We start from the raw sequence: 24,109 nt of genomic DNA, 5'->3' as shown, positions 1-24,109 counted from the left end.
TATTTTCGATCAATGTACAGGGCGAACTGTCAAACGTTTGTTCCACCACTGTACGCGCTGTGGTGCTTGTTTCGTTTGTTTATTTTGTGAAGCCACTGCTTGTTGCATTCCGAAACGCAGCGGAACGAACACACTCAATCTGTGTGCGTAGCCGTACACCACCTCTCGTGCGCACCGCCTCAAACTGCATCAAAGTGTACGCGACGGGTGCAGATTGAGTATGTAAACTGACAGCTCGGGAAACGAACATTCTCGGAACACCGACAGTTTCTGCCGAACGCAAGCGGTCAACGGTTTTGTGTTTTGTTTTGTTGTGTATAGAATTACAAGCTTAGAGCTGCATTTTTCAATGTTGCATACCATTGATTTTAGGTAGCAGTTAATAAATTCCGTAAGTGTAAGAGTGCGTACATCTGCGGCTGTGGTTGTATGGTATGCATAGGTGCATAGGTAAAGAGGTGTGTATTATTTTTTGTACCAGTTTTACTACACCCTGTTTCGTGGTCGTGTGTTCGCCTGGCTGTGGTGATATTTCTGAACACTTAAAACACCTGTACTTTGAATTATTGCCACTCATCGTACTCATTGTAAAAGGGTACAGGGGGTAACGCATTGTTTGCACTGAACGACGCACGGTTGGTGGGGAGAGCGAAGCAGGAGCAATAAAAAGTTGCAAAAAAGACCTTGTACATTACGCGTTATTTGCACTGTACACGGATGGTAATGAGTCAGCTCGGTCTCGGGACTGACGGACGGACGGACGGCTCCGGTGTGGTGCGGCGGTCAGGTTGTAAGCATGACCTTGCCGTCAAATCAAAATGCCTTTCACGACGAGCGCGCGAAACGCTCACTGCGCAAAGAGGTTTCAGCTCGAATCGCCGCCCTGAGCTCCCTCCTGCGCTAACTGATCCGTTATCATCATTGTTTCTTCAGGTATTATACGGTCGGGCTTATTGATAAGGCATCGAAACATCGGCGTGTCCAGTCGCGTTCCACCCAATTCGGGATCCGGTCATTTGTCGTCGTGTGGTGGCGGTGTAGTATCAGCGCGTCGTTGCGACCAACCTCAAGTGCTTCTCGTTCGGCTCAATTAGTTTCGGACGTTGGCTGTCCTATCCGGATCGTTTCGCACGCAAAATGATTCCATCCCGTCGTTTGGGTTCCTGTGCAGCGTTGTTACTGGTGCCGCTGCTGGCAGTGATCGGTAAGTAAGCGCAAGACGAATACTTCATTACGATGGGCCTGTGGTGTTGTAAAAAGGGCTAGGTGTCTTCCATTACTCACGAGTAAATGGCCCGGGAAGGAACTGATAAGAACCATAAGGTTCATGCGATAACAATCCCATAGCTCTGCTGTTCAAAGGTCATCGTTACTGCGAGTGGAACAAAGACAAAGACATACACAGCAGCAGCAGCATACCGAAAAGCAAACTTTAACGTGACGTATTTTTGCTCCCCCTTCCAGCATTCCAGTCCGGCGGCATTGCAGCAGATGAGTCGACCGAACCGGGAACGATCGATTTAAACAGCATCGATATCAACAAACTAAAGGATGAGGTGCTGGCCGACATACTGCCGCCAGAGTTTAAGAACGTCACCCTGCCCAAGCTGGAGGATATACAGAAAATCATCAAAGACAAGTGTTCTCGTGTGGCCGGCAGCGATGCATCGTACGAGGAGGCGGAACAGGCGGCCCAAAAGTTTGGCGACTGCATGAAGGACCTGGTCGACTTTAGCGATCTGCAGGAAGAGATCAAGAAAGCGAAACCGACCGGCGATCTGGACACCGTGTTCAACAAGTATAACGTCATGGCATGCTTTGCGCGTTCGTTCCATTGACCGATCTATCGCTAACGCTGTTCAATATTGACTCTAACCATCAACAGGTACTGCCGCAGACGTTCCGCTGCCATCGAGTGTATCGATACGTTCTCCGCCAAGGTGGACGTTTGCTTGGAAAATGACGAAAAGGAAAGCAAGGTGGTGATGGTGAACATTGTGCATGGGTTGTTAAATTTTGTCTGCCACAAGGATGGCGATCAGATTGCATGTAAGTAACGCGCTGCTGGATACATCGGCGGATGTTTACAATTTCAATGCAGTTCTGGGTTTTAATTATCACCTGCACTTTTCATACAGTGTTCATCGCCGAGGAAGGGCCGGAGTGCTTTGCCGATCAGAAGGACGCTCTGATTGACTGTGTCAATGGTACGATGTCGGGATATCTGAGGGATGACTCTGCACCTGCCGCCTCCGAAGGGCTGCCGAAACTGGTGATGGGCAAAAAGCAATGCGAGTAAGTATTTATCTGTGCGGCGGCTATTATGGTGTGTGGAAGGTGTCAAATTAATACCACTTGGTTTTTCGTTTGCAAAGTGAGATGAGCTCGCTCCAGGAATGCATGGTGCAAGCACTGGAAGGCTGCAAGGAATCGACACCGGCGAATTTGGTCGAATCGCTGTTCAAGTTCGTGCGCCGAGAAACGCCCTGTGCCAACATTACGGGCGTAAGTGTCGAAAGATGCGCTCAATGCAACTAAAAAGACCTCGACCACCATGGCGCTAAGTATTGATGTGAATCTCTCTCTCTCTCTTTGCAGGAAGCGACTCCCCGGAAACATGCACGCAATGTCGGTGAGCTTACGACGGCTTCCCATCAGGTTATTACCTCCACGTTGCTAATGGCGCTGGTAGCCAAACTGTTGATCCGCTGGTAACTGCCAAACGCCGACATGCCAACAGCGAACAAACAAACAGTTCCTAAATCGAAACTGACTGATGAAACACCATCATTCCAATGTGGCTGAAACCGCCGAAATCAGGGTACTTTAGGGTAGGGAAAGGAAAAATGTTTACAATGCTCCATATTTGAATTTTACAACAGTTAACAACAATAAAACGTTCCCCTAACAGGACTTGGTGTAGAAAGGTCGAGGATGAAAAAAACGACTAAAAGATCAAACCTTGTGTAACCTCATCTGCTTAGTGTAGGCATACGGAAAATTTGGGTACCGAAGCTAAAGAGTTGAGCCCGAAATGCCGATGCCACGTTACTCTTCGACATTACTTTTCCATGGTTGAGGGTTGATAAAAATCTGCGATACCGTACCCCGCAGTGTGTGTGGTCCCTGGTTCAGTGGCACCGGTTTTGGCTTGTGTTTGGCACTCTTTAACCATTCCTGGTAAATTTCGTCAGATATTTTCTTCTTCTCGTCCTGGATCTTTTTCTCGAGCTGCTTTACCGTCTGCGCCCGTAGCCTTTTCTCTGCACAGAGATTAACAAATGTTTAGGTAGTGGGGTCGACAGGACGGGGTGCAAGTAGACATTCAATTTACCTTCCTCTCGTTTTCGGACATTTAATAGCCAGCTCTTGAACTTAGCGTCAGGATCACAGTACAGATGCTCCGAAGAGGAACTCTGGGAATGCTGCCGTTCTTTCGCAGCTTTTGGGTTCGTGGCCTTCTTAGTGCTGTCCTGTTTCTTGCGCTCCATCCACTCTTTGATCTTCTTTTTGCTTTCCTCTTTGCGCTTTTCTTCCTCTTGTTCTTTTTGGCGTTGAAGTTCCTGTTTGGCAAGCAGCTCCTTTTCGCGATTTTTCCGTATCTCTTCGCTATTATGCAAATTGAGCATGAAGTCGTATAAGAGTATTGGATTATCGGATACACAGTACTTACTTTTTAGCCTTGAGCCAATTCCTGTACGCTTCCGGGTCACTAACGCGCTTCTTGTGTGCAATGTTTACTTTAATGATCTGACTACTGGGATCACTATCCTAGGAAGAAATGGCACATTGCAAAAAGGCAGACAGGATGGAGATGAAAGCCTAGGAGACTTACCAAGTTCAAATCTGCGTCACCGCCACCACGATCGGTAAAAATGGGTTGTTTCTCGTGCTCCTCCTCCTCCTCTTCGCTACCCGCATCGAGCGTATTGCTAGAATCGCTTGTGCTGCCGGAACCATTCCCTTCATCGTAACGTTCATCGGGATCTTCTTCTTCCTCGGTGTCACTCTGCACCAGGGTACGCTCGGCATCTTGTCCGTGAGTTCCGTCCGACGCTTCGTTACTTTCCGTAGAGTACATCGATAGCTTCGACTGTGATGTTGCGAGTGACATGTTTGAGAAAACGTTCGATATTTTCGATTCGTAATCGACATCTTCATACTCAGAAGCATCGTTAGCTTCATCCGCTGTGTCGCTATCTTCAGAATCCCATTCCGTCGAAACTTGGATTGCCTTTTGCCTAAGTTTGAACGCGATAGAAGGACAGTTTAGAAACGGAAAATTGTACATTAATTGTAAAATCGTACTTACCCTATAATTTCCTCAAAACTAGCATCCATTTTTAAGGCACTCTCCGAATGTAATTCCAGGCTAGTTGCTCCTGGACCGTCCATCGCTTGTTCGTTCTGCTGCCGTGTGCTGAGAAGATGTGAAATGCGACACACCGTGCATAAAGCAATGGCTACTCCGATTAGTAGCGAGATCAATAAGGCTTGCCCGATTGATTTGAGATCGGGCTGTCAAATCAGTACATCGACAGGGAAACCATTTCAGTCATCCAGACCGTCCAGTAATTCCAGCGCAATTGTTAAAAGAAAGTGAGCTGATCAATTCTACAGGTCTTACGTAAAGAGAAAGGGAAAAAAAGAACGACAACATCGAATAATATGGAGTGCGTGCTTCAGCAAAGTGCTCATGTCCTCCGTCGGGGGAGTGCATTTGTACTTTTATCGTACGGCGTCGGATGGTGCTGCGGCTACTGCTGCCATTTCTAGTCAATAATGCTCAATTGAGAGCGGTTCCGTGTGTGTAATGGAAGCATAGGTAGTATGTAGTATGGCCGTGGATCGTGCCCACGTCCGCTTGCGCTTCCAAACACAGCCGTGTACCGTTGTCCGATTATATGAACTTTACTCCCAGCAGCCCGGACGAGTACGAGCGCATCGTTAGTACCTCTCCCATGCCACCCCAAAACGACGCTCCCCGTGTATGTGTGTGTGCACATGATCATCTAGTTGAGTGGCTTGAATGCGCGGCGAGTCGAGTCGTCGGAACGTTTGTTTCCGCAGTACAGCTCGTCGGCTGCGGCCGCCATATCAGTTTATTATTACGATTAGCAGGCCGCGTGTGTCTCGGTCTTGCGGTGCGGAGAGCAGGCGGATCAGCCCCGAAGATCACGACCCTTTGGAAGCGGAATCGAACAGCGCCGTATAAAAGCCAATACGATACGGGGTGGCGATTAATTCATTGTGCGTTGACGGGTTCGGTCGGTTCGGGGTTGCCTTGCGGGATTAAAGTGTGGGAAAGAAAGTGATTACTGGGAACAATGCTGGGCGTCAAAGTGTCGTGTCTTCTTTTGCTAGCGATGATCGGTAAGACTTCTTCTAGAGAAGATGGACAGTTTGCGCGTTCAGTGTTTGTAATGTTTTGTGTTCGTTTGTTTGTTTAAGCTGGCACAACGGTGGCCGATGTGTCGAACGCTATCGATGTCGACGCGATCCGGGAACGTCTGCCAGCGAATCTGCCGCTTCCCTCGATGGAGGAGGTCGAGCGGATGCTGCGCGACAAGTGCAACACTGCCGGAGCACCGACCGATGCGTACGACAATGCGAAGGAAGCGGCCAAGACGTTCTTCGAGTGTGGCCAGAGCCTGATCGACATTGGCCAGTTCCAGCAGGAGGTGGAGGCAGCCAAACCGACCGGCGATTTGGACACCGTCTTCAACAAGTACTGCCGCAAGCGGTCCACACTGATCGAGTGCGTAAACACGTTCGCGAACGCGGTCGATCCGTGCCTGGAGGCGGAGGAGAAGGTGTTCAAAACGTCCGGGCTGGACATCTTCAAGAATTTGCTCAACTTTGTGTGCCACAAGGACGGCGATCAGATTGCACGTACGTGGAGCCATTCGTTTTTTGTGGTGAGATCCGGTACTAATTTGCCCTCCTAACTCTTGCAGTGTTTATCGCCGAAAAGGGACCGGAATGTTTCCAGGAGCAGAAGAACGATCTGATTGCTTGTGTGAATGAAACGTTCAGTGGATACGTACCGGAAACAAGCCTTACAACCATCCCCAGGCTGGTGATCGGACCGAAGCAGTGCGAGTAAGTGTGGTGCCCGTGTTCGTTTCATGAACGTTTCTATCCAATCTGATGGGTTCATTGTTCCGTTTCAGGGACTTTACCAAGCTGCAAAACTGCATGGTTCGGGAGCTGGAGCAGTGCGACGAATCTACGCCGGCCAATCTGGTGGAATCGTTGTTCCGATACGTCCGGAAGGGATCGCCATGTGCGGTAAGTTTCTAAAAGCGTTTCCATTTTGCTAGAATGATTATTTGATTTACCCCGGTGTGTGTGTTTTACAGAACAATGCCGGCCGCTAAAGAAGGCGCATCAGTTTCGTTACGCTGATAACACAACAACCCACAAAGCAATTGCATCATCGATAAGATCTAGAGAAAGTAAGACCATTTATACCGCTTTTTTGCTGCTGTTTTGCTAAATAAATTGTTGCACTTTGAAGAAACACGCTTCCGTAATCTCCTTTGTCCTCCTTTTTTCCGGCCACCCCTTTAGGATGCATTGATAAGTGTGCTTCCTGCTTTCTTCAGATAGTTTGCTGCAAAGGATGGGTTTTTTTCTTCTGCTTATTATACGTTAGTGGTTCATCAAACTGATAACGAGTAGTAGGTAGAATCTATCGTTTTCACAGCGTAGAATTTGTTATCAATTCCGGTTAAAGACTATCAGCTTGGCGTGCTGTGGATGAGGGAAAAGTAGACGATCGCCTTACTTTCTCCCCCATTTCGTCGATCACGGAGAGTGTAGCGAAGGTGTGTTAGCGAGAAAGAGAGAGAGAGCGAGGCTGAGTAACAACAAGCACGATCAATCATTCAGCTTGTTATTGTTCGACATTGAATTCGGTGAGCTGTTCTCCGGTGTTTTAGTGTCATCTATCTGTCCAAGGCTCACAAAACATAATCAATTCATTGCCGTACTGTTTGAAATGCTGTATTTTCTTGCTGCTGCTGCTACTCCTTACACACAAAGCTATCATTCATTATCGTCTACACTTGTTCTGTTACACTCTGACCCAGTTGGGTGCAGGGTAAGAAAGGAAGAAAGGGCCACGAGTGGGTGATGAGTACACACGAAAGGGGGAGAGAGAAAAAACAAACACGTGAGGCCGCGTTCCTGGAACACGTTCAATGGGACGACAATCCCGTCAACCGCTCGCTCAAATTCCAAAGCCATTCGGCCATTGCGTCGTCCTGTGCGTGTGGTTCCGGTTCCTTCAGCTTGCAGTCGCTGTAGTACAGGCCCGTGTGGGATGCAATCGTCGGTTCCATGGCGCAGTACAGCGTGGTCTGGGCGCCGGACTTTGGTGTCTTGAAAAATACCCAGAAAATAGGCTTGGCCATCGTTCTGTAAATTGAAACAGTCCTGTTAAAGCTACCGAAAGGGGTTGGGGGATCGACAAAATGCTACCAACCTGATGCACGGATTCAGATGTCTCGTTAGCTCGGTATTGATCGCTCCCGGGTGTAATGCGTACGTGTTGACGCCGGTACCCCGCAACCGCTTGGCCAGATGGCGCGAGAAGAGAATGTTACACAGCTTGCTCTGCATGTACGCGTCCCACTCCCGGTAGTCCTTCTCCGCGTTGATGTCGTCCTTGTTGATGCGGCCCCACTTGTGGCCGAGACTAGAAACCGTCACTACCCTGCTCGGTGCCGACCGCTTCAGCACGTCCAGCAGCAGGTTGGTGAGCAGAAAGTGCCCCAGATGGTTGGTGCCGAAGTGCATCTCGAAGCCCTCCTTGGTGTAGGCTTTCGGGCACGCCATCACGCCCGCATTGTTGATCAGCACGTGCAGCCGGCGCTCCATGCTGAGAAACGTCTTGACAAAGCTGCGGATCGACTCGAACGAGGCCAGATCGAGCTCGAGCCCGAACACATTCTGGCTGCCCGACTTGTCCAGTATCTCCTGGCGGGCCTTCTCCATCCGGGCCGGATCGCGGCACCCCATGTACACCCGGGCACCCCGCTTGGCACATTCCTGTGGAGAGTGAGGAGAGTGAGGGGGGGTGGAAGCTCAGTGGAGGGACTGGAAGGAAGAAACAGGGAACCAATTCCCACTTACAATTGCGGCCTCCTTCCCAATGCCCGCATTTGCACCGGTAATGATGACGACCTTCGCATCTAGCCGGATGTCTTTGTTTTTGAATTGACCACCCTGAAAGAATTTCCTGTCGTCAAGGGGAGAGAGATAGAAGAGAGAGAGAGTGAGGCTTTGAAGATCATTTATTTAGATATTATCGGGGGGCAGTTGAGCCAGCAGTTGCGAGCTAATACGCTAATGTGTGAATAATATAGCTTCTAACAATAGCGCCACTTTGGCCGTGATTATCACACACACACATGCCACAGGTCGGTTAATGCACTTTTGAGCGATCGTGAATACAAAAAACCACATTAAAAGGCGCCCTATGATAAGTGCGACTTAAAAAAATGAGGAAATAATTCACGATGTCCACATGACAGAAGATTACCGGATAATTTCTTATCAAACTGTTCGAACCAGCTGTTCAGGGGCTTGCTAGATGCTTCCATCAACATGGAAGATGCTGTTAACTGGCTCTTACACTCCATTGTGCTGTGCTCTTCGCCGCTACCCTTCAAGCAACAATGTTCAAGCTCGAGCAGCGGCTATTCCAAGCATATCTTTGCCTTCGAAGTTCACGAGCTTGTTAAACATCGTTCACCTTTTGCTGGTAAACTGTCAGTGTGGTGGCAGCGAGTTGCTTGAACTGATGCGTATTTGCCTCCCCATCCATCCATCCATTTCCTTGCCAAACCATTCCGGCCCCCTTTCATTCTTTCCATTCCGCCCGATCAATGACTCAACCAAAGCAAGCGAGTGAGAGAGAAAGAGAGAGAGAGAGAGAAGCGGGAGAGCGGAAGGAAAGGCCACACTAACACACAGCCTACTTCGGATCGGATCAACCCACCTGGCACGCAAATGCACCATTTGTTGCTCAAAACGCTCCCGACGCTCGGTTCGGGCCGTTTGTAGTGCAATTTGAAACGGCCGTTGAGGTTGAGGAGAGGGTGAGAAAGGGAGCTCTGGGGGAGTGATTTGCAGTGGCACATGCCACTGCCTGCCCACCTTGCCACAATGGCCCACAATGGGAGAAGGGGGGAGGGGAAGGGACGGGGTTGTGATTTGTGCGCAGATGCGCACCGATAAGTCGGAACCTTCGCGCGGCGGGAGTACGCGATCCGGGCAGGTTTTCCGTATCGCTTGGCGCGTGGAAAACAAAAAAGAAAAACAATAGAATGCACCATAATTAAAGCAGGGGTAGAGGAGGAAGGAGAATGGGAAAGGGTAAAGTATCAACTCCCATCCATCAACTCATCGGTGGCTACTGTGGTCGACACAGCCATACACGCGCACACCCGAGCGCATGGGGCAAACGGCTTGCGTCCTATAATTAATTGCAAACTGCGCGCACATCCATCGTCTATCTATCGTTTGCGCGAAGCGTGCGGCGTTGAACTAGCTTAAAACGCTTCGAAGCTGACGTAAAACAGCTGTCGTTAGGGAATCGATATGCGTCCGGGGATGGGATGGTGGGGTCTTTATATCCGGGCTGTGAATGTGTGGGGGCTTCTTCGTGTGTAAGAGGATTAAATTTAGCTCCAAAACAGAATTAACCGTAACAGCAAACACAAACACTTTGTCTCCCAAATAGATTGGGAATGGTATGTTTTTTTAAACCACACACGTACATTTCGCTGTGTTTGAGGGTTGAGTTCCTTTGCCAAGACACAACTGATTAAACAGAACCACTGGAACGTACTGCTCCGAAACGCTCCAAAACCACAGTGGACTCTTCTCCCTACGCAAGGCTGTGGCGCAAGATAAGCGCACGACAATGCGTGCGAGGGAAGGGAAGGTGCTAACAATTTGGGAACATCTCGAACATTGTGTGTTGTGTTTTGTGTTTTGCTCCGCTTATCGTATGACGTTTACATTGGCGCTCGAATGGCATAATAGATAAGAACGAGAGCGAGAAAAGCGCAAACACCGCGGATCACCATCGCCATTCTTGAAGACTGTTTGCTTTATCTCACTCACTCTTATCTTGGCTACTCCCAATGCGATCGTAAACGCCAATACGCACGGCTGTTGTCTTTGGATAGGGGCGATTAAATTCCTTCCCCACTCCTCTCCTTCAACATACTTCCTAATGTGCGAATTCCTATGCGGATTGTTTCCTCCCCGTACACTTAGCTGCTAATGGAGCTGAGAGGGTACAAAAGGGAGGGGGGGGTCATACAACTAATACGGTCAAATTCTAATTAAGCGATCATCGATGGCGAACAACCAACCAATCAACCAACCATGTGCTCGTGTTCGCGAAACCCACCGGAAGGCCACCGATCGCCGATTGGGAAGGGGGAGTGGGGGTTTGTACTCGACGACATTGGCAGCCTGTGGCCGGGCAGCGTCAGTCACACACCACACTTACCTTACGAAGTAAACGATCGCGAAGATGAGGATGAACGAGCCAAGGCAAATACTGACGATCATGAATAGGTCATGCTGCTGCTGCTGCCGCTGCTGGTACTGTAGCTGCTGCAGTTGCTGCTGGTGCAGCTGGTACTGGTACTGCTCCAGCTGGTGCTGGTGATTCGGGTGTGACAGTGGCGGTGGTGGCAGCGGCGCTGGCTGTGGCGGCTGTTGCGGCTGGGGGTGGTGTGGACTGGCGTCCAGGCTGGGTGGAATGGGCGATATGGACATGATAGGAACTAGTGGTGGTAATGGTGGTGGTGTCGTGGTGGTGCTTGAAACCGACGGCGGCACTGCTGCTGCTGCTGGTGATGCGCCGGCGGCAGGATTGCCGTCGTTGGTGCGGGTGGCACTGGACACCGGGGACGATCGATTAACGATTAGCTTCACTTTCCGTTCGCCCGTGACGCCCTCAGACGTGGTGCATGTGTCCCGAATAGTAATTGCAATCGCCTGCTGTTGATGGTGCTTCTGCTGCTGCCCCGGCTGCTGCTGCTGCTGCTCTTGGTTGGTCATTCATTAGGCAGCAGCGGGTGCAGGTGGGAGTGGGTTTTGAGAATGAGAAGGACAGTCGGTCGTGGGGGGAGCTTTTTCGCAATAGCACGCGCGCTGTTGCTGGCGAGGACAGTCGGCCGAGACGAACACGTTTTGCCAATGTCCAATGACATGCGCGACTCCGGTGTAGCTGCCGGGGGCCTGGTGAAGGCTGTTGTAGGCCTCAATCGATCGGCAAACAATTTGTATAATAGAACTGCACCCAAAACAGCACCACTTGAATCACTAGAATATCACAAAACGATCTTCGAACACATGGCTGTGGGAAAATGGGCTGGAAGTATGATCACTGTTTCGCTTCACTGTTTCACACGATCGATGTTGAAAGCAATACGCTTTTCTCCGTGCACTGTTTCCTCCTGTACACTTCTTCTAATCACAATTTCGAAGGAACGTATTGGAAAACCGATGCCACTACTAACTAAACCCTGCCCTTGCCCTAGCAGGCAATTCACGAAAGGATCACGTACGATGGGAGTATATTCCGTACCACAATGGCGCTGCATTCGATTCTAGCTTGAGAGGCACGTGCGACCGTACGCGATGCCGCTTGCGCGCTACTAATGCTGTTTGCGCGTCGATCGCAACATTCGCATTGACGATGGTGGAGCCGACCGAGCACCCTGAGCAAACGCTGCCTACTGTGGTAGTAGGCAGCCGAGTTTTCCACGGATCCCGCAGTGGTGGGGAGACGAAATCGATCTAGCAGGCGACGGCAGCGGATCGTTTCGTTGTGCCTATTGCTGCACGCGAGCGCACACGACGGCACAGCAGCATTGTGTGTGTGTGTTTGTGGGCTTGTGAGGGGTTAAAACAAAACGCTCCAGGGCATATTATTTGGCCTGTGGGTGTGTTGTGCCGTGGAAACAATGTGGAGTGCCCTGTGTGGGTGTGTGCAAGGAGGGAAGGTTCTAATGCAAGTGAAATAGGGTTGAGTGGGAGGAAATGGGTAAGATCTAGAGCGATCGATTTCAATACAATTTGTTTAATTAATTTGTTTTAGAGAGAATAATTCTGATTTTAATAAATACGACCGATCGATAGTTACAAAATTATCACTAACAGCGAGAGCAGTGCTATCCAAAACGGGAGAGCAACCCTGCAGAACACGTGGAGCGACAAAAATCCGCATCCGAAAACGAGCGAGAAAAGGTACATTTTGTAATAGGCGAGCATGATCTTGTGGAGGTAACTGGTACCCGGAAGCCTGTCTCTCTTATCGCCATTTTATGGCTGATAACACGAAGGATACCCGACCAATGGGAGCTTACCGCGCACTTCGTATCGGTTAGTGGGTGCGAGATAACACGAAGGATACCCGACCAATGGGAGCTTACCGCGCGCTTCGTATCAGTTAGTGTGTGCCAGAAAGCGAAAACGATAGCTGCACTGTAGGATCACGATCGGCGCCGGTGCTACCTACTGCGTGGCATGCTCTCCTGTTACTTGTGGTCCCAAATCTCACTGGTTTCAAAGAATTTTGCAATTTCGACCGGCACCGGATGTGGTGTGGCGACGGAAAACGGCTTTCCTTTTCTTATCAGCCGACCGGATGAAGTCGATCACGTGGATCCTTTCGCGCAGGTAAGATTGCGCGCGCATGATAACGTTGCCACGTGGGTGAGAATGATGCTACCTACCGCATGGCATGATCTCCTGTTACACAAAACTCAAAAACACGTCAGTTTCAAAGTTTCCTTGAACAGAGCGAACACGCGGGACGGGGTAGGAGGCATCCTGCGGCCATCCTCCAAGCGGTTCAAAAACGAAACCGGCCAATTTGCGACTTTTAGTAACAGGCGATCATGAAAATCAGGAGGTAGCACCTATCGATAAAACTAACCCACGTGTTTCATACGGTCTACTCTTTCTTTCGCACAGCCCATTGCGACCATTTCTAATTTTAATGGCATCGATCGCTTAAATTTGTAGGCGTACTTAACCTGTCTTCAAAAACAGCGTTATCATACTCACCCACGTGGTAACGTTATCATACTCACCCACGTGGCAACGTTATCATGCGCGCGCAATCTTACCTGCGCGAAAGGATCCACGTGATCGACTTCATTCGGTCGGCTGATAAGAAAAGGAAAGCCGTTTTCCGTCTCCACACCACATCCGGTGCCGGTCGAAATTGCAAATTTCTTTGAAACCAGAGAGATTTGGGACCACAAGTAACAGGAGAACATGTCACGCAGTAGGTAGCACCGGCGACGATCGTGATCCTGCAGTGCAGCTATAGTTTTCTCTTTCTTGCACACACTAACTGATACGAAGCGCGCGGTAAGCTCCCATTGGTCGGGTATCCTTCGTGTTATCTCGCACCCACTAACCGATACGGATTGCGCGGTAAGCTCCCATTGGTCGGGTATCCTTCGTGTTATCTCGCACCCTCTAACCGATACGAATTGCGCGGTAAGCTCCTATTGGTCGGGTATCCTTCGTGTTATCAGCCATAAAATGGCGATAAGAGAGACAGGCGATCGGGTACCAGTTACCTCCACAAGATCATGCTCTCCTGTTACAAAATGCACCTTTTCTCGCTCCTTTTCGGATGCGGATTTTGTCGCTCCACGTGTTCTGCAGGGTTGTTTTCCCGATTTGGATCACACTGCGCTCGCTGTTGTTGATAATTTTCTCCTATTTAATAGATTCTAAGGATTTCTCACGAAAACAAATAATTTAAACACATTTTACTGTAATCGATCACTGCAGATCGTAGTCATGTTTAATTTTTATTTGCAAAATGTCCACAAAAACCAAATTCTCTACACGAATTAAGCGACGACACACGAGCCAAACGTTCGAAGAAACTGACCCATCATGATAAACGTACCCATTATAAAATGACAACCGGACAGCATTGTCAGTGTTTGTAAACAAATCACGCAATGTTGAAAAAACCGGTGCGATTACAAAACTTGCTCCTCCGTTGCACATTCATCCATTACGGTGAATAAATGTTGCGGCCAGGCAAATTTTGGCACGCCTTTGCCTCACACATCGTTCGAAGGTAAGCAACAACGAACGCAATCACCCGTTAGCAACGTTCAATAACGGCTTCCCTTCCGTTTGTAGGCACCCGATTCAAGGTGGCCTTCGGTGTGCCTTCCTTTCGACTGCCAGCTCCGGCTCGTTCGACGTCATAGTGGTCGGTGGGGGCCATGCTGGGACGGAGGCGTGCAGTGCAGCCGCCCGGATGGGTGCCCGCACCCTGCTGGTGACGCAGAAACGGTCCACCATCGGGGAAATGTCGTGCAATCCGTCGTTCGGTGGCATCGGGAAGGGTCACCTTATTCGCGAGGTGGACGCACTGGACGGGGTGTGTGCGAGATGCTGCGATCGGAGCGGTGTCCAGTACAAGGTGTTGAATCGACGGAAGGGACCGGCCGTTTGGGGACCCCGGGCTCAGATCGACCGCAAACTGTACAAACGGGAGGTACAGCAGACGCTCGAAAGCACGCCGAATCTGACGATCGTTGAAGCGTCGGTAGAGGATATTGTGCTGAGCGAGGACAGTGAGCAGCCCCGGTTGGCCGGTGTTAAGCTGGCCGATGGACGCACGATGACGGCGGACAGTCTCGTGATTACTACTGGCACGTTTCTGCGGGGACAGATCAACATCGGGCTGGAAACGCGCCCGGCAGGAAGAATCGGAGACGAACCGGCGATCGGGCTGGCCAAAAGCATCGAAGAGCTCGGCTTCCGATTGGGTCGATTGAAGACTGGCACGCCGCCACGCATTCACCGTGATTCGATTCGATTCGAGCAGCTGGCCCGTCATCCGGGCGACGATCCTCCGGTGCCGTTTTCCTTCCTAAACGATCGCGTTTGGCTCGAGGCACACCAACAGCTGGACTGTTTTCTCACCCAAACCACCGCGCAGGTGAACGACATTGTGCTGCGCAATCTGCACTGCAATCGGCACGTGACCGAAGAGCTTACCGGACCCCGCTACTGTCCGTCGATCGAGTCCAAGATACTGCGCTTCGGGCACAAGCTGCACCAGATATGGCTGGAACCGGAAGGCTTCGACAGTGAGCTCATCTACCCGAACGGTCTGTCCTGCACACTGCCGGCCGACGAACAGGTGCAGCTCGTCCGCTGTCTGGAGGGACTCGAGCAGGCCGAGGTCGTGCGTCCCGGGTACGGCGTCGAGTACGACTTTGTGGACCCGCGGGAACTGCTACCGACGCTCGAAACCAAACGCGTCCGGGGACTGTTCCTGGCCGGACAAATCAACGGCACGACGGGGTACGAAGAGGCCGCCGCACAGGGGCTTCTGGCCGGCGCTAATGCTGCGGCCAGTGCACTCGCCCGCCCACCACTAACCGTGAGTCGCACCGAAGCGTATCTCGGTGTGCTGGTGGACGATTTGACGACGCTCGGCACAAACGAACCGTACCGGATGTTTACCAGCAGAGCCGAGTTTCGACTAAGCTTACGACCCGACAATGCCGACTTGCGCCTCACGGAGAAGGGCTACGCGATGGGGCTGGTGTCCCGGGAGCGCTTCGAGCGGACGCGTTCGATACGGCAACGGTTGGCGAACGCGTCTGAGCTGTTGCGCGATGTGAAGAGGGGAAGCAATCAGTGGCGCGCGGCCATGCAGCTTCCCCTGGCAAAGGCAAGCGTTTACAAGAGCGCTTTCGAGATGTTGGCCATCTCGAACGATGAAATTACGACCGAGCGCGTGTGTGCGGTCGAGCCGGCCGTTCTCGGGTGGATCAGGGATGACCGCGAGCTTTGCCAGCGGCTCAAGATTGAAGCACTGTACAGCCTGTCGATCGAGGATCAGTCGCGCGAGGTCGAGGAAGTGTTGCGGAACGAAAGTTTAAGGATACCGGACGCTATCGATTACCTTTCGTAAGGATCAATGGGGAAAATGTGTGTGTTTGGGGGAGTAGAACTAATTGGTACGTTTTTTCTTTTAAGGAAATCCCTCAATCTATCGTTCGAAGAGCAGGAAAAGTTAGTCAAAATTCAACCTCAGACGGTAAACGAGAGAACCGTTCGTAAAACCTGATCTAAGACTAATTCTTTCGTTTGCTTTGTCTAATCGCAGATCGCTGCTGCCAGCCGAATTCAAGGCATTACACCGTCCTCCATCGTACGGTTGGTGAAATTCGTGAAGCAACATGAAGCACTCAGTGCCGCCGCCTAACTGCCGACCTTGCTGCCTACCGGACCTTGCTGTACCATAATCACACACACACAAATATCGTTATAAACGAAAGACGCAACCGGTGTTTAAGCTTGTTATTGTATAATTTGATTGGTAAATAAATAGATGCATAAATAACTATTCATTACAAAACGACTGGACGATTATAAGGCGAGAAGTTATATACAACGTATAGCAGAGCAAAACATTAACCCTCTTTTCTCTCCTTCTCTCTTAGCTAGTCTTAGCACACGCACACACACACACACAAACAAGGAAACAACACAGAACAGTTCCGTGGAATCGCGCGGATAGTTCCACTACACGTGGCTTGTGCACCGTGTTTGCGTTTTGGAGGTATATCTGTTGATAGGTATGAGTATGAGAAAGAGCAACAAGACATGACGCCCGTTAAGAAGGGCGCGTGAATCTCTCGTTTAGTGCGCCAAATCAGCACCGCGCGTTTCGTACGGCAACAGCATACAGGCCACGCTGGCACACGCTGCAAAGATGCCGTAGACGGTCACCGCACTCCAGATCGACGATTGAAACAGGACCTGCGCAATGTACGGCGTGGCCATAGCACCGAGGCGTGCGAGTGCCGAACACCCACCAACACCGACCGATCGCAGCGCGGTCGGGTAGACCTCTGGCGTATAGACGTACGCCGCTTGGAACAGTCCGGCAATGACTCCGCGCGCCATAAAGAGGATTATTGTTAAGAATACGCGTCTGAAATGAGAATGAAAAGCAATTAATACGCTTTGAAGCAAACCAACGCTCGTTCTCTAGCTTACACTTCAGTGACGGTGATCATGAGGACGCATCCGGCATAGAAAAGGAACTGCAGTGCCATCGTTTTCTTGCGGCCAAACTTTTCAATCACGTAAATCGTCGCAAAAATGCCCGGAAACTCGGCCAGCGTCGTCCACAGCAGATCCATATAGTCCGTCGTTGCCAGCGGCTGACAGTCGATCGTGATTCCGTCGTCCGTCAGCGCACCATCAACGATGGTTTTGTTCTTCCCGCCAAACAGCTCGGTCGACATCAGCACCAGCCCGTAGTAGCAGAACGCGCAGGACATCCAGATGAACCACAGCAGCAGCGTGGTGCGCCTTAGCGAGCTGCCGAGCAGTGCCTTCAAGCTTCCGCGCGATCCACTCGGTCCTTCCACCACCAGCCGGCCAAGCAGCATCGGTCTCCGGTTGTCCTTCGCGATCTGCTCGAGTGTGTTCAGTGCTTTGTCGTTCTGGCCGCTGGTAACGTGGTAGCGTGCCGATTCCGGAAGCCACTGCAAGCAAGCAAGCAAACAGAGTTAATGGGGGGAAAAGAGGCATAGAGAGCAATGAATCTCAATACCGGTGTGATGATGGCAAAGATAAACAACGGTGCGGCAGACAATCCAAGCAACCATCGCCATCCAAGTGTCGGCGTCACGGCCAGTGCAAGCGCTACCTCGAAGCATGCTCCCAGCGCCCAGAAACACTGCAAATCACAAACAAAAGGTTTCAGAAATGGTTAAGTCCACAATTCAGAAATGACCAGGGAACGGTGAGTGTCTTACATCCAACAGTACGACACATTTGGCCCGCTGTTTCGTCGGCAGAAATTCGGCGTACAGTGTGACACTGAAACGGAAAAGGACACAAGATCCTGTTAGTATATCTGCTCTGCTCTGTCTCCCGTAGCAACCATCACGAAGGCTTATTACGATTGGGGCACACATCCGATGGCGAATCCGACCAGTCCACGTAGCAACAGCAACCAACCGAAGCTCGGTGCGACGGAGCTCAACAATCCGTACAGGAACAGAAGTACTCCACACAGCGTTAAGGCCTGCGCAAAAGGGACACAAAAGAAAGGTAAGATGCGTGGAATGTGTGTTGGAACAAAGTTGCCTTAGATTACTTACCGGTTTGCGACCGTATCGATCGCTGAGATGACCCCAGAAGGTGGAACTAAGCATCATGCCCAAGAACACAACCGTCGTGACCAACGCTTGCTGGTACCGCGAGATACCCCAGTCACAGTGCAGTGCCGGACCGAGCACGCTCAGTATGGTCATCTCCATCGAATCGGCCATCCAGCAGAGCCCCACGCAGAGGGACAACTTCACCTGGAACCATCCGAAACCGAGCGCATTGACAGCTTGTGTCACGGTGTACGTATCATCCGGCACCACACTGACGGAGGCGAGCTCGAATTCCGGTGCCGCTCCAGCCAACATCGAACCGACGGGAGGAGACACCGGTGATTGGGGTGAGCTAGCCCCTCCCGATAAGGAGTCAGCACCGTTGGCAGCTCCACCAACCGATACCGTCGAGCCGGGTGGACGAGGAACGTTCGCTCCGTCCATTTCCTCGTAGCCCCTTGCCATACCAACGCGCCTTGGCTTCATCCTGTTTGCACTGCTTGTCTACGGGATGGGGTGGGGGGGGGGGGGTGGGGGAGGTGGTTTGGATGTGAATTTCGATCTACAAAAAGTGAAAAAGTGAAGAAATTGTGACTATTTGCAAACACTGCCAGTCGGTGGTCGGTGGTGGTGGTGGTTCGTCACTTGATCGCTCGTTGCTGTCCTCTACACTTCCCGTATTCACCACCCACTTCCTGAACACGATCGTGAAATCGGTCCTGTCCATAACACTCGATAACAATCCCCCTACCACTCCTACCAACAGTGTGAATAGGTGTATGTGTGTGTGTGCATGTTGTTCCGCAAAATACACAATACGCATCACTTGGCCAGCAGCGCGCACTTGGCACACGCTTTCGCTGGCAATCGGGGCCTTCTCACTCATTTTCTTTTTCTCGGTGATCGGTTTGTTGTTGTTGCTGTTGTTGCTTGAGTCACTTTTTACACTCCACTGTTCCACCACATACACACACACACACTCAGTCATGTTGGTACAATGGCCAAAGAAAAAGGGACAAGACGGCACCCCATACATTCAACCTCCCCTTACACAAACACACACACAAACAAACTGAAACGTATGCGCGGAAAAGCACAAAGTGAGGGTGAATTTTCACAAACGAAGAAGGCTGTGATTTATGTGTACGCACAGCACTGGCACTGGGTTGCGTATGTGTTGTGCTGTGCGCAAGTCGATCGACGGATGCGCAACAGGCGATGTGTCTCACAGTCGTCACATTTTAATGCATTTCTAATGAGCTTTCGAGGGCAGCGACGGTAACGACGGAGGTGATTGGCAGCCACAACACAGTTACTTACCAATTAGGTTGTATGCTTAACGAGTGGGTTGTTGCAATTGTTGGTACACATCGATTGTGGGACGATCTTCGTTGGACGAGTCGTTTGCCCAGACAGCGTTTTCGGCGTGATCAGCTGTAACGGGGTTCCGCGCCCCTTCTCCGGAACTGGGCCGTCGATGCGTAGATGCCACCAATCACTTCACGATGCGCACCCACACACATACACACACACGCGCTCAGGTACACACCTTCGCGCAAAGACACCTTCCGAGGCGCGTCCACAACTTCTTTACATTGGTGTGTTCCAAAACTTTGTGGTACGCTCCACGTCGTCCAAAGCTGCCAGCGACAATTCACACAACATTCCTTGCGTGAATCCCAACCACGATGACGGTGGAAACGCGAGTGCGCGTCCGTCCTCTGCACAGACACACACAAAAACTACAAATACCGATGGAGCGATCCGATGGAATGCACAATAGACGCGCTGCTGCGTGAATTGGCTGGCCGAAGCGAAACCCAACGGGACCGACCGATCCGTGTGCGATGTGTGTCGGCCAGTCCCGGTGAATCGGCAGTGGTTGCCAATCTAACGCCAATCTAAAGGCAATGTTGTGCGGAAGAATCATCCGTAAAATGAACATTTTAAAGCGATTGGGAGGTGTCAGTGTGTTGTGTACTCTATTAGTATTTAATTAAATGAATTCTTTAACAAAATAAGCTCAAACCTTCTAATATGATACGAAACATCAAGCTAAACGATGGACCAACATAAAACGTTCATCAAACCAACGACTCGCCTTGCCGACCACTGCACTTAGATCAAACACCTTTACACACACCATCACAGCAAGTGCGCGTGAGCCAGGTAGCGAGAGAGAAAGAGCGCGTGAGAAAGAGAGCGATTCTCTCACCATCGATGAGCGAATCAAAGTAATCGGAGACCGCGCGCGATCTCCCCATCGGTACAGGGTGACTCCACTGATCGTCGCGAGTTGTGCATGTGATTAATGTTTTAAAAATAAACCGTTATCGGCTTCGGCGACCTTGTGACCACTGTCTAACAGCGTTTGTTTTTCTTCTAGATGATTCAAGATGCATTTTATGAATTTGCACACACAGCCAAACAGGTTCGTTTAACTGAAACAATACGAAACCTAGTTTATTTAACCATATACCCCTTCCCATCTGTCTATCAAACAACTTCCAGCCTAATGTGTGTGTTATGCTAATCGTATCAATATTTTGCACGATCATCAGTTTGCTGCTGACGCCAGAGACAGCTTGGAACAGCGCGGAGAGTTCCCCTCTCCCCTCGATCTTGTGGTTCCTTCCCTACCCCACCGTGTTCGTTGGATTCTTCTTTTTCGCTACTTTTAATATTTGATTTTTCAAGGTTGATATTTATTTATATTACAAAAAATGGCTCTCTCAAAAAAACCGGACCCGTGCAGCAACTACCCGCCCAAATGGTTTTCCCGCTACATTCCCCCCCGCCAGAAATGCCCTCTACTTTTGGCGCTACTACAAAGGCCGGTTAGAATAGTCACGATCCTGTTGCCGGTTCCGAGCAGCAAATACACCTCAAGGCCAATTGCAACACACACACCCGTCTCCTTCCCCTTGCCGTCCAAGTTGCATATCCTGCACCCTGCACCCTGGCGTCCTCCAATCAGCCCGCGGGTGAAAGGAACCCACCAGCGCGCCACGAAGGTCGGGAAGGCTTGCAGATTTTATAGCGGCTGGCAAGCGTTCCCCCCCCCCCCCTTGCGTAATACCTCATCGGTTGTTTTGGGGTTTTAGGTTAGCTTCGATTGTCCCACACACACACACACACCGGATGAATAAAATTGTGTCATCGGGAGCAGAGTGGGGGATGGATGGAAGGTGTCCCACTGACAATAAAGCGTGCTAGTTCGAGGTTACGTACATTTTTGTATGCTTTTGTTGGGTACGGAATGATCACTGTCGATCGATCGGATATACCCATACCTGACCTACAGGAACCTAGCCGTGGTGTTGCTGCAAATTGCTGGCAGCAGTTCCCTGATTGATGATGCGTTCACTTTCGCGCTCGTTGCACAATACACAGAAAGCGGAAGCACACAACCCATTCAAGGATCTTCCTGATCTTGGAAACCCCCCGGATGGAACTGGGCCACCTAGCTTACCAATTCAGGAATTGAAGATGTTGGCCTTCAGTGGTGGGCCCTTTTTATCGAAGCAGCTTCCGGGATAGCCATTGAAAAAGGGGAGCCCTGTTACGCTATATCATTAAGAGCATAATGCCCCAACCCTTCAGCACCTCCTACCAGCACTACTAGTGGGGCGCGCTAAACCCATCCTTCATCTGGGAGTGATTATGATTTGGCCCTGAAACCACACACACACACACACAAGGGAGCGAGAGATAGGATGCCCTTCCCAGCGTTCAATGGCACCGAGGTAATTTCTTCTCCACCGAGAGAAGGGGCAGAGACTCGGCAGGCACAGGCAGCACAGGTTGCAATCTGCAGCGGTGCAGTGCTACGCAATGCATCCGTCGAAAGGTGTGCTGCTGCTGCACGTGAGAAGGTGATTGCACATTTATCAACCTTCTTGTACCTGGCCAGACCACCACGGGCACATTATTGGAGGTGCACATTAAGATGGTCAAGAGATGAAAAGCTGCCCCACCGTCCGTTGGATGCCATTGATGATGGCGTCCGACCCGTCGTCACCGTCCACTACCAAATGCGTGGGCTTTGAGGGTGGCTTTGGGAGTAACCTTGGCAGTCGGTTTCGTGTAACAGCGCAACCATCTCAAGACACTTTGCCATGCCATAGGGCGCTGGAGTGAATGCGGTGCCAACAGTCAACTGAACTTGTTGATTGGACTTTGTGCGAAAAAAAGAGGACGATTTCGTGATGTTCTCAACACCCTAGAACGCACCCGAAATTGGGCCAAAGCAGTTTTTGTGACGTGAAGGCACGTTGTGGCACATCTAATTAACACCTGGCCCCCACATTCTCCCTCTCCAAACTAAGCCGCTTGCTGCAGCACGCTTGGACAAACGGTACACACGCGGGGTTTTGTTTCGATTACGAAATGGTTGCTAAAAAGTTTGTCTCCATTCGCACCCGACTGTTGACCCCTTCGTGGCTGGGTTAGTTTCGAGTTACCCAATTCTAGTTACACCATCCGGGGATACCACCACCACCACCACCACCACCTTCAGGCGTTTGTGTTATCGTGTTGTGTTGTTTCTTTCTCGTTGTTTTCTCTTCTTTTTTTGCGAACACTGGTGTTTAATTTTTTTTGGCTACAAAACCCCACCTCCTGAAACATCATCATAAACGTATCCACTTAGCCCTTAAAAACCGCACAGCATGCATGTGATGAAATGCGGCCGCGCAACTACGCAAACGATGGCGCGCACGACCTTTTCCACGTGGGCTAGCGCGCAGCGCGCATCTAAGCGAGATGGCGGTGGAGGAGGATGTCTTCGTGTGCGCTTAGGCCGGGGTGTGTGTGTGTGTGTGAGCGTTGCATCCGTAAGCGGGGGAAAAAGAAACAATAGTTGCGGTTAAACCCTTATGCAACACACACACACAGCCCGCTCTTGTTGACCAGAAAAACGGACGACGACGACCCCAATACGCGCGCGCGAGCTTAGTGTAAACAAACCGATCTGGGGGGCAGATCCGATCCACCGGAACGGTTTCCGTTTTACCCTCCGTGTCTCTGAACTGCTTGCAAGAAGGGGCAAGGAGATGTACGCTTGCTTCTGTGTGACGCACCATAAGCTCAGCTGATGGGAACACGCTGTCGATCGCCGGTTTACTAACTAACGAAATGATCAAATAGAAAGCACGCCAAAGTAAATCTCCCAACGACCAACGGAGACGTCGACGATGATGATGATGGCCTAAATGCTTCCCTGGCTCAACTGAAGAAGGACAGTCGATCGTTATAACACACCGCCGTACAGCACACAGCTGTTGTCCGCCGTCTGTAGAGTAGGCTGTGAAGTGTCTGCTGCGTCTTTACAATTTGTCGCGGAGTAGCAGCAACTGCGTCGCCACCGTCGCCATGGCATGGGTTGCTTCGTTTAGCTCTGTTCGGGGTTTTGAAGTATTGTTGCAGTAATTGCAGTGCATCAGTGTTCAGACCGACAGTTTTCCCATCCCATTTACTCCTCCCCGGTCTCAATGTTACCTCCTTCCTTTCCCTGTCTGTGTGCGCGTGTGTGTTCTAATGCGTTTCGCGCAATGTGCAAAGTTTGCCAAATTGCTGCACAATTTTCGGTTTCGGAGCCGGTTTTTCCTTCTTTTGTTTTCCTCTCTTGCGGTGCGGTTTGCCACACACACACACACACACCGATTGGCACAATTGTGACGCCGACCAGTCGAGTTCGCGAGCCATCGAGTTCCTTCGCGCAGGCAAATGAGACCGTCACGAGTGTTGTTACCCAATTTTTTGGCACACATTTTGCGCACACTGACGACGCCGCAAACAACAGGCCTGGGCCGGAGCCTGGGTTGGCCTGTGTCACACGCTGATTCACACACACACGCACACATACTGTCGTAGGTCGTGTGCGCAATCGCTGTTTTGGTATTTGC

At 50.8% G+C, this 24,109-nt stretch overlaps 6 protein-coding genes across 10 annotated transcripts; 3 read left to right on the top strand and 3 right to left on the bottom strand.

The window, feature by feature from the left end:
* The first annotated feature begins 122 nt into the window (after positions 1-122).
* LOC120901297 (27 kDa hemolymph protein-like) lies at positions 123-2,960 on the top strand. Of its 3 annotated transcripts, none has more exons than XM_040309117.1 (7): positions 123-391; positions 934-1,204; positions 1,465-1,798; positions 1,886-2,049; positions 2,139-2,295; positions 2,376-2,505; positions 2,599-2,960. In XM_040309117.1, the coding sequence occupies exons 2-7, from the start codon at positions 1,138-1,140 to the stop codon at positions 2,713-2,715; spliced, it is 969 nt and encodes a 322-aa protein (XP_040165051.1). In that variant the 5' UTR covers positions 123-391; positions 934-1,137; the 3' UTR covers positions 2,716-2,960. The 3 variants fall into 3 exon arrangements, with proteins under 3 accessions (XP_040165051.1, XP_040165031.1, XP_040165040.1); XM_040309097.1 differs by having other exon boundaries at positions 123-458; XM_040309106.1 differs by lacking the exon at positions 123-391 and having other exon boundaries at positions 869-1,204.
* LOC120901291 (coiled-coil domain-containing protein 34-like) lies at positions 2,833-4,486 on the bottom strand. Its single transcript, XM_040309083.1, has 5 exons — positions 4,313-4,486; positions 3,836-4,241; positions 3,674-3,771; positions 3,335-3,609; positions 2,833-3,263 (listed from the first exon to the last, which is right to left on the bottom strand). The coding sequence occupies exons 1-5, from the start codon at positions 4,393-4,395 to the stop codon at positions 3,049-3,051; spliced, it is 1,077 nt and encodes a 358-aa protein (XP_040165017.1). The 5' UTR covers positions 4,396-4,486; the 3' UTR covers positions 2,833-3,048.
* Positions 4,487-5,094: 608 nt separating this feature from the next.
* LOC120901306 (27 kDa hemolymph protein-like) lies at positions 5,095-6,536 on the top strand. The gene is made up of 5 exons (XM_040309131.1): positions 5,095-5,373; positions 5,452-5,892; positions 5,958-6,102; positions 6,174-6,291; positions 6,363-6,536. The coding sequence occupies exons 1-5, from the start codon at positions 5,328-5,330 to the stop codon at positions 6,378-6,380; spliced, it is 768 nt and encodes a 255-aa protein (XP_040165065.1). The 5' UTR covers positions 5,095-5,327; the 3' UTR covers positions 6,381-6,536.
* A 446-nt stretch (positions 6,537-6,982) lies between these two features.
* On the bottom strand, positions 6,983-11,787 carry LOC120901288 (retinol dehydrogenase 11-like). Of its 2 annotated transcripts, XM_040309058.1 has the most exons (5): positions 11,598-11,787; positions 10,532-11,386; positions 8,140-8,245; positions 7,490-8,055; positions 6,983-7,422 (listed from the first exon to the last, which is right to left on the bottom strand). In XM_040309058.1, exons 2-5 carry the CDS (start codon positions 11,086-11,088, stop codon positions 7,203-7,205), a joined length of 1,449 nt encoding a protein of 482 aa, XP_040164992.1. In that variant the 5' UTR covers positions 11,089-11,386; positions 11,598-11,787; the 3' UTR covers positions 6,983-7,202. The 2 variants fall into 2 exon arrangements, with proteins under 2 accessions (XP_040164992.1, XP_040165003.1); XM_040309069.1 differs by lacking the exons at positions 10,532-11,386; positions 11,598-11,787 and adding an exon at positions 9,789-10,314.
* A 2,156-nt stretch (positions 11,788-13,943) lies between these two features.
* LOC120895534 (protein MTO1 homolog, mitochondrial) lies at positions 13,944-16,436 on the top strand. The gene is made up of 4 exons (XM_040299007.1): positions 13,944-14,140; positions 14,206-15,993; positions 16,063-16,123; positions 16,193-16,436. Exons 1-4 carry the CDS (start codon positions 14,088-14,090, stop codon positions 16,289-16,291), a joined length of 2,001 nt encoding a protein of 666 aa, XP_040154941.1. The 5' UTR covers positions 13,944-14,087; the 3' UTR covers positions 16,292-16,436.
* LOC120895535 (synaptic vesicle 2-related protein) lies at positions 16,377-20,123 on the bottom strand. 2 transcript variants are annotated; one of them, XM_040299008.1, is made up of 7 exons: positions 19,524-20,123; positions 18,204-18,765; positions 18,003-18,127; positions 17,856-17,919; positions 17,651-17,776; positions 17,089-17,582; positions 16,729-17,023 (listed from the first exon to the last, which is right to left on the bottom strand). In XM_040299008.1, the coding sequence occupies exons 2-7, from the start codon at positions 18,687-18,689 to the stop codon at positions 16,729-16,731; spliced, it is 1,590 nt and encodes a 529-aa protein (XP_040154942.1). In that variant the 5' UTR covers positions 18,690-18,765; positions 19,524-20,123. The 2 variants fall into 2 exon arrangements, with proteins under 2 accessions (XP_040154943.1, XP_040154942.1); XM_040299009.1 differs by lacking the exon at positions 19,524-20,123 and having other exon boundaries at positions 16,377-17,023; positions 18,204-18,689.
* Between the last annotated feature and the right edge of the window lie 3,986 nt (positions 20,124-24,109).

The sequence above is a fragment of the Anopheles arabiensis genome, chromosome 2, assembly GCF_016920715.1.
Source record: "Anopheles arabiensis isolate DONGOLA chromosome 2, AaraD3, whole genome shotgun sequence".
In the NCBI taxonomy this organism is placed as follows: Eukaryota; Metazoa; Arthropoda; class Insecta; order Diptera; family Culicidae; genus Anopheles; species Anopheles arabiensis.
Note: the sequence above shows the minus strand (reverse complement) of the source record. Positions and strands in the feature narration are given on the sequence as shown.

What these genes read in the sequence shown, in the direction of transcription:
- LOC120901297 (XM_040309117.1), top strand. Translation starts at nt 1,138, where the DNA reads ATGATTCCATCCCGTCGTTTGGGTTCCTGTGCAGCGTTGTTACTGGTG. An exon ending in GCCGCTGCTGGCAGTGATCG is followed by an intron (nt 1,205 to 1,464) that starts GTAAGTAAGCGC and finishes TCCCCCTTCCAG; the next exon opens with CATTCCAGTCCGGCGGCATT. An exon ending in CCTGTGCCAACATTACGGGC is followed by an intron (nt 2,506 to 2,598) that starts GTAAGTGTCGAA and finishes CTCTCTTTGCAG; the next exon opens with GAAGCGACTCCCCGGAAACA.
- LOC120901291 (XM_040309083.1), bottom strand. Translation starts at nt 4,395, where the DNA reads ATGGACGGTCCAGGAGCAACTAGCCTGGAATTACATTCGGAGAGTGCC. An exon ending in AGTTTTGAGGAAATTATAGG is followed by an intron (nt 4,242 to 4,312) that starts GTAAGTACGATT and finishes GTTCAAACTTAG; the next exon opens with GCAAAAGGCAATCCAAGTTT. An exon ending in AATTGGCTCAAGGCTAAAAA is followed by an intron (nt 3,610 to 3,673) that starts GTAAGTACTGTG and finishes TTTGCATAATAG; the next exon opens with CGAAGAGATACGGAAAAATC.
- LOC120901306 (XM_040309131.1), top strand. Translation starts at nt 5,328, where the DNA reads ATGCTGGGCGTCAAAGTGTCGTGTCTTCTTTTGCTAGCGATGATCG. An exon ending in TCTTTTGCTAGCGATGATCG is followed by an intron (nt 5,374 to 5,451) that starts GTAAGACTTCTT and finishes TGTTTGTTTAAG; the next exon opens with CTGGCACAACGGTGGCCGAT. An exon ending in ATCGGACCGAAGCAGTGCGA is followed by an intron (nt 6,103 to 6,173) that starts GTAAGTGTGGTG and finishes GTTCCGTTTCAG; the next exon opens with GGACTTTACCAAGCTGCAAA.
- LOC120901288 (XM_040309058.1), bottom strand. Translation starts at nt 11,088, where the DNA reads ATGACCAACCAAGAGCAGCAGCAGCAGCAGCCGGGGCAGCAGCAGAAG. An exon ending in GCGATCGTTTACTTCGTAAG is followed by an intron (nt 8,246 to 10,531) that starts GTAAGTGTGGTG and finishes CCTTGACGACAG; the next exon opens with GAAATTCTTTCAGGGTGGTC. An exon ending in TTGGGAAGGAGGCCGCAATT is followed by an intron (nt 8,056 to 8,139) that starts GTAAGTGGGAAT and finishes CACTCTCCACAG; the next exon opens with GAATGTGCCAAGCGGGGTGC.
- LOC120895534 (XM_040299007.1), top strand. Translation starts at nt 14,088, where the DNA reads ATGTTGCGGCCAGGCAAATTTTGGCACGCCTTTGCCTCACACATCGTT. An exon ending in GCCTCACACATCGTTCGAAG is followed by an intron (nt 14,141 to 14,205) that starts GTAAGCAACAAC and finishes TTCCGTTTGTAG; the next exon opens with GCACCCGATTCAAGGTGGCC. An exon ending in GACGCTATCGATTACCTTTC is followed by an intron (nt 15,994 to 16,062) that starts GTAAGGATCAAT and finishes TTTTCTTTTAAG; the next exon opens with GAAATCCCTCAATCTATCGT.
- LOC120895535 (XM_040299008.1), bottom strand. Translation starts at nt 18,689, where the DNA reads ATGAAGCCAAGGCGCGTTGGTATGGCAAGGGGCTACGAGGAAATGGAC. An exon ending in ATCGGATGTGTGCCCCAATC is followed by an intron (nt 17,920 to 18,002) that starts GTAATAAGCCTT and finishes TTTCCGTTTCAG; the next exon opens with TGTCACACTGTACGCCGAAT. An exon ending in TCTTTGCCATCATCACACCG is followed by an intron (nt 17,583 to 17,650) that starts GTATTGAGATTC and finishes GCTTGCTTGCAG; the next exon opens with TGGCTTCCGGAATCGGCACG.